The sequence below is a fragment of the Apaloderma vittatum genome, unplaced genomic scaffold (genome assembly GCF_000703405.1).
Source record: "Apaloderma vittatum isolate BGI_N311 unplaced genomic scaffold, ASM70340v1 scaffold28542, whole genome shotgun sequence".
Classification (NCBI taxonomy): Eukaryota; Metazoa; Chordata; class Aves; order Trogoniformes; family Trogonidae; genus Apaloderma; species Apaloderma vittatum.
In genome coordinates, this window is record NW_009705733.1 from 4860 (window position 1) to 10559 (window position 5700).

The 5700-nt window shown below is 56.6% G+C and overlaps 1 protein-coding gene across 1 annotated transcript in view; it reads left to right on the forward strand.

The window, feature by feature from the left end:
- PPARGC1B (peroxisome proliferator-activated receptor gamma, coactivator 1 beta) overlaps positions 1-4918 on the forward strand; it is a gene marked incomplete at its 5' end in the record, with an annotated part of 8595 nt that extends 3677 nt beyond the window's left edge. Inside the window, 7 exons of the mRNA XM_009865547.1 lie at positions 14-576; positions 646-713; positions 1214-1289; positions 2125-2246; positions 2626-2780; positions 4446-4545; positions 4912-4918. Of these exons, the coding sequence (XP_009863849.1) occupies positions 14-576; positions 646-713; positions 1214-1289; positions 2125-2246; positions 2626-2780; positions 4446-4545; positions 4912-4918 (1091 nt within the window). The remainder of the gene's footprint in view (positions 1-13; positions 577-645; positions 714-1213; positions 1290-2124; positions 2247-2625; positions 2781-4445; positions 4546-4911) is intronic.
- Positions 4919-5700: the final 782 nt, after the last annotated feature.

Genomic DNA, 5700 nt, shown 5'->3' on the forward strand with positions numbered 1-5700 from the left:
CTACACAAGCCAGACATCCCACAGGAGCCGGGGAAGGAGGACGGGATGACACCCAGCCCCGGGGGTGCAGGGGACACGGCAGGCTCCCGCAAAGCCCCCAGGAAGCACCCTGAGAGGACAGAGCTCTTCGCCCACCTGAGCCGAGCCGCTGGGCGCCCACCGCTCACCGAACAGCAGGGCGTGCTCAAGCGACCCTTCTCCCGCTCCTTTGGGGACCACGACTACTGCCAGGTGCTGAAGCCCGAGGCCAGCCTGCAGAGGAAGGTGCTCAAGTCGTGGGAGCCCCCGGGCCAGGTGGAGATGGAGCACAAGAGAAGGGTCCCGGCTGCCCACTACCAGGGACTGGACCTCTGCAGCAAGGAGGCGGGTGGCGAGATGTTGTGGAAGGACGGTGTCAAGCAGCTGAGAGACCAGGAGATCAGAGCCAGCTTAACAAAGCACTTTGGCTTTCTGGACAGTGCTCTCGATGACGAGGACATGATCTTCTGCAAGACCCCTGAGTATGACACCGTGTTTGAAGACAGCTGCAGTGAGAGCGGCTCCCCCGTGGAGGAGGAGGAGGAGGAGGAAGAGGAGGAGGAGCATGGTGACACCAAGCTGTGCCTGCGGAGAAACCCCCTTTCCAGGACCAGTTTGCATTACTGTTCCCGCAGCAGGGCCAGCGGGTCTTCGTGCTGCCGGTCCCGATCACCCGCAAGCAGACGTACCTTCAGGTACAGGGGAGCCATGGGAGGGCACATGGGACTGTTTCTTGGCCCCTGGGTTTTTGCCCCAGTGCGTGGCAGCCCCAGCTGTCTCTGCTCTGCTGGCTCAAGCAATAAAGATGTTGATTGATGAAAGAACTACTGAAATAATTGCTACTACATCAGCATCTCCTGCAAACATCAGCCATGGCCAGAGAAAGCAGCACTGGGGCGAAGCAGACAGGGGTTTCCGTGGTGCTGGGAGTGATGGGGCATGGGCAGGGGCAAGAGCCATGCCTGGGAGGGGGTGAGCACCTGCTGGGAACCTCCTCCAGCATCTGTCAGAAAGGGCTTCCCAGTGTCCCTTCCAGCATTTCCAGAGCCCCATCTCTCCTCGTCTGCTGGTGCTCCGGAGTGCCCACCTGCCGCTGCAGATGCTGTCTGCCTTGGCTTCTCTTTGACATTTGAAGCCTTTCACACTAGATCCCTCCCCAGTCCCCCGGGCTGACCTCCTCTTCCTCGCTTCCCAGGTGTGAGAACAGCGAGCAGTGTCAGGGCAGGAGCAGGCACCGGGGCCAGCTGGAGAAGAGGCGGGAAAAGGCCATCGTAAGTGAGCAGGGACCCCGTGCCGGGACAAAGCAGTCCCCAGCCCTCAGTTCATCTCCAGCTCCAACAAAGCAGCTGTGGAGCCCATTAGCCCTGGCTTCAGCATCTGCTGGTGTGAGGCCAGTGTGAAACAAGGACATGGGGGTGGAGGGGGGAGAGGAAAACCCAGCATGAAGTGGCAGCCGCCAGCAATTGGCAATACACGGAGTCCTTGGCCCAGAAATGCCAGTGCGGCAGAGCAGTTGGCTTTGGCAGTTAGCGGGGTTTGTGGGGGAATCCCTGAAGCTGCTCAGACATTACAGATGCCATCCCACTGCAGAGGCAGCCTCGTGCAATGGGAACTCACCCCGTGCCCACGGGTGAGACCTGGCTGGGGAGTGGGCATGCGGGGAAATAGCTTGGTGCTCCGTACTGTTCTGCACACACACACGCGCCCTCACGCATACCCTTCTGGCATTTTTTGCCTGCAACACAATTGAATTTTGCCCCTAGCAATTCCTGGGAATATTTCCCTGCATCTTTACCAGGAGAAGCTGAAAAAGCTGAAGGAATGCAGGATAAATTTAAAAAAGAAGAAAGGGGCAGTGGCTGCTTCAGCCTGGATATGGGTGTTCCCTGCAGCAGCGGTGTCCTGGGAGTGGCACCCGTGAGCTGGCTGGAATAGTCAGGCTGTGATGCCTGGAGACGTCAGGCTGTGCCCATAGTGGTGTTGCCCCATTGCAGCCTAATTCCTGGCTGGTGCTGGCTTGCAGGGTCTCTTTGATGGCCCCACATTTCCAGCATCCCTCAGAGATGCGAGGTCCCGGAGCCTGAAAACTTCCTCTTGCTTTGCCAGGGGGAAGGCCGGGTGGTGTATATCAGAAACCTCTCCAGCAGCATGAGCTCCAGTGAACTGAAGAAACGCTTCGAAGTCTTTGGTGAAATCGTGGAATGTCAGGTCCTGTCCAGGACTAACAGGTGGGTGGGGAGCGAGCTGCAGTCTGGGGCTCTGGCACCTACAGACAACCCCTCTGCCCAGCGAGCATCAGCGCTGCCAGGCAGTGCAGGGTCACCCCTGCTTCCAGCTGTGCGTGTGATGCAGTTGTGCCAGTGGGGTGAAGTGCTCTGTGCCACACCGACCCTCTCAGCCAGCTGAGCCCGTGGTCTCGGTGTTTTGATGAGGAGATGCGTGTCCCCAGGTCCATGGGCATGGGGAAGGCTGGTGGGATGGAGGGATGGTAGGGTGGAGGGATGGAGGGATGGCCAGATGGAGAACCAGAGGGGTAGTGATGGGTAAATCGGCATCAGAGGGTCTGCAGGGCCCATTTCATCTTGAATTCTTTCTTTGGTTGCTCAGGGGGGATAAATACGGCTTCATCACCTACCGATATTCAGAGCATGCCGCCTTATCTCTGAAGAATGGCACCTCGCTAAGGAAGAGGAATGAGCCTTCATTCCAGCTCAGCTCTGGTGGCCTCGGGCACTTCTTCTGGACCAGATACACTGACTTGGGTAAGAAAGCAGGAGGTGCCTTTCCAAAGTGTCTTGTTTATCAGCACAGAGCTGTGACGGCACATTGCACTGCTGATCCCTAGTCATGCAAGGATCCTAAATATCTTTAGAGCCTGCAGAAAGAGCTCACCATCTCTCCTATGGCTCACATAGCTGCTCTTGGCTCAGTCAGGTGGGTTGGAAACCTGGGGGAGTGAAGAAAAGCAACTAGCATGAGGACCTGGAATGTGTTGGCTGCAAAACATAGCATCACACCGCAGGGCTGCTGGGTCTCAGCTGACCACAGCTCATCCTGTCTCTGCTGCATTTCTGCACAGCACTGGATGCTTTCCAGTGGAGAAATCCCTTCTCAGTCATTAAAGAAAGCAGTCAGCAACATCTCAGTAGCCCAAGAGGTGATCTGGGTGGTTTGCTGCTCCGCAGGACAGATTTACCACCCTGCACATGCACTTTTTGAGCCAAAATGACAGCAAGGTGCTGTTGTTGCATTAAGTCTTTCTGCGCTGTGTGGGCTACTGCAAGACCTCCTGCCTCACGCTGCAACAGCGTTAGCCAGGGGCTCACTGAATCCCGTCCCTCCGCAGGTGATAGGGCTGCAGCCCAAGCTGAGAGACAGGAGGAAAACCCTGTGCTAGTCCTGCGAGAGAAATGTGACCCAGGGTTCGCTCAGCCCTCACTGATGTCATCTTCAGGTGTTTCATGAGCATTGTGCATTAATTTCTGTACCTTCTGCAGGGCGTGAAGTGGTTCTAGTATCCCATTCATGCATGAGACACCGAGGCTCAGAAAATAAAGCCCTAGGTCTTGACTTAGCTCTGACACAAGTACTGGCTGATCTTTAGCACCTTGTAATATCTCATCTGCTCAGAGCAGCAATCCCTCTGACTTTGGTTGTGGGCACAAGTGCCTGCTGTTCATCTAAATAATTCCCAGGGCCTCTGATTTTGGCATGGAGAAGATAGGAAACAGATAGCGCCTCATGGTGAAGGTGCTGGCATGTGGCTGTGCAGTGCTCTGGGGAAGGGGGCCAGAGCTAGCCCCCTGCGTAGGAGAACCCCCTGCAGATTGCTGCAAGGCCAGCAGTCATCCCCTCATTGCACAGCCTGGCTTGTTCCTGGTACAGGGTGAGATGGGGAGCCCACAGACAGGGGTGAAATGCAGCCATGCCATTCATGGCTCATTCAGAAATATCCACCCAAAAGGGTTAAGCTGCTGTTAAATTAAGCAGCCTTATTTCTGGCATTTGCTGGCTTTCCCACGCTTTGTGGTGGCACTGTTTGTTCAGCTTCTGGGGAGCGTGGGCAGCCACCCCGTCTCCGCCACCAGCACAGCTCCCAGAGGGACGGCCCTGCGCCAGCCCCTCGGAATTCAGCAGCATCCCTCAGAGTTTTTGCGTGACTGTGGTGTGTGACCTGCCGGGCCAGGCACTGCTAGAGCCCCTCTGCCCAACTGCTTCTTTTCAGTGAGGGAGAGACACCACCATCCCCACTCCTTTTCACCACCACTGCCTTGTCCAGGCTGGCTTTGCGGTGCCAGGATGCAGCATGCGGGTAGCTGGGGAGTGAGCAGTGCCCTGCCGTGCCTCAGTTTCCCACCCCGCCAGGTATCGAGCACGCTCATGCCCCAAGCCCTGACTCGGCTGCCTTGTGTCCCTGCCGTTCCCAGATTGCAGCGCAGAGGAGTCCTCCTCAGCTCCAGTGAAAAGCAAGTATGAGACCATGGATTTCGACAGCTTGCTGCAGGAGGCCCAGCTAAGCCTGCATCGGTAACAGCCTTAACCTTGGAGGAATACCTCAATACCTCAGTCAAGGCACTTCCAATATGTTTACGTTTTCAAAGAAATTATTCAGTCTATGGAAAGCGAGAGAGAGCGAGAGAGAGCGAGAGCACGCACGCGCGAGAGAGAGACTGCTGTCCCTTCAGATCGATGTTTACATTGAACAAAGCTGCTTCTGTCTGTGAGTCCCCATGGTGTTGATGTCTCACTGCCACACGTTAGTCCCCACGCTTCTGACTGGTTGTTTCAGGGTGAGCCTAGGAGCCCCTCGGGCCCTCTTCCCCCTCCCGGTCCCCCCCGTGCTCCCGCCGTGGAGTTGCAGCTGTGTTCACCATAACATTTTTTTGTCCGTAGTGTGTGATGATGAAATTGTTAATTGTGAATAGAATCAGGATTATAAACTAATTTTTAATAGAAGAGGAAAAAAAAGTATATACTTAAAAATGTATTTATGGCTCAGATGTACTGTAATTCAGATTTATTGTACCGCTTCCTTGATTTTTAACTATGCACTGTAATGAGGCATTTGCCACTCAGCAAATGAGGGGTCAGAGCAGAGTCCTGGGGCTGGCATTCACACCTCGGCCACGGGTGCCTCCCCCCGAAGGCAAACCAGGGTGCTCGGCAGTCAGGGTCGCCCACTTTGCTGTCAAAGCCATTCTTCTCGCTCTCGTGGCCCTGGCCCCCAGCCCAGCTGGGGCTCTGCACCCAGATGCTGAGCTCGGTCCTGGTGCGTGACAGAACCAGCGAGCGGTGGGGCACGCCGTGCTGTTCTTGCCGTGGGGCCAGGCAGCTTGGCAAGGGTGGAGGAGAGAGGTGAAAGAAGGATGCACTACCCGGGGGGGTGCAGGGCGATGCCTGCCAGCTGGTGCTGCTCCTGGCCTCCAGGAAAGAGGGGCGGGGGCCAGCCAGGTCTGATCTGGGGGGGTCCTGCCGGCACAGCCTAGGGGACGGGTGCCTCCGGGTCAGTGCGAGGGAGCTGGCTTCTCTCTGGCTCCGTTTCCAGCTAGGAGACCAGCCAGGATGAACAGCTTGCTCCTCGCTCACTTCCACCCCCTGCAAAGCAAGTGGGGTGAGGATACCCATCTGTGATCCTCGCCTGGCACCCAGCCCAAAATCCAGAGAGGCAGGAGGGGGCACAGC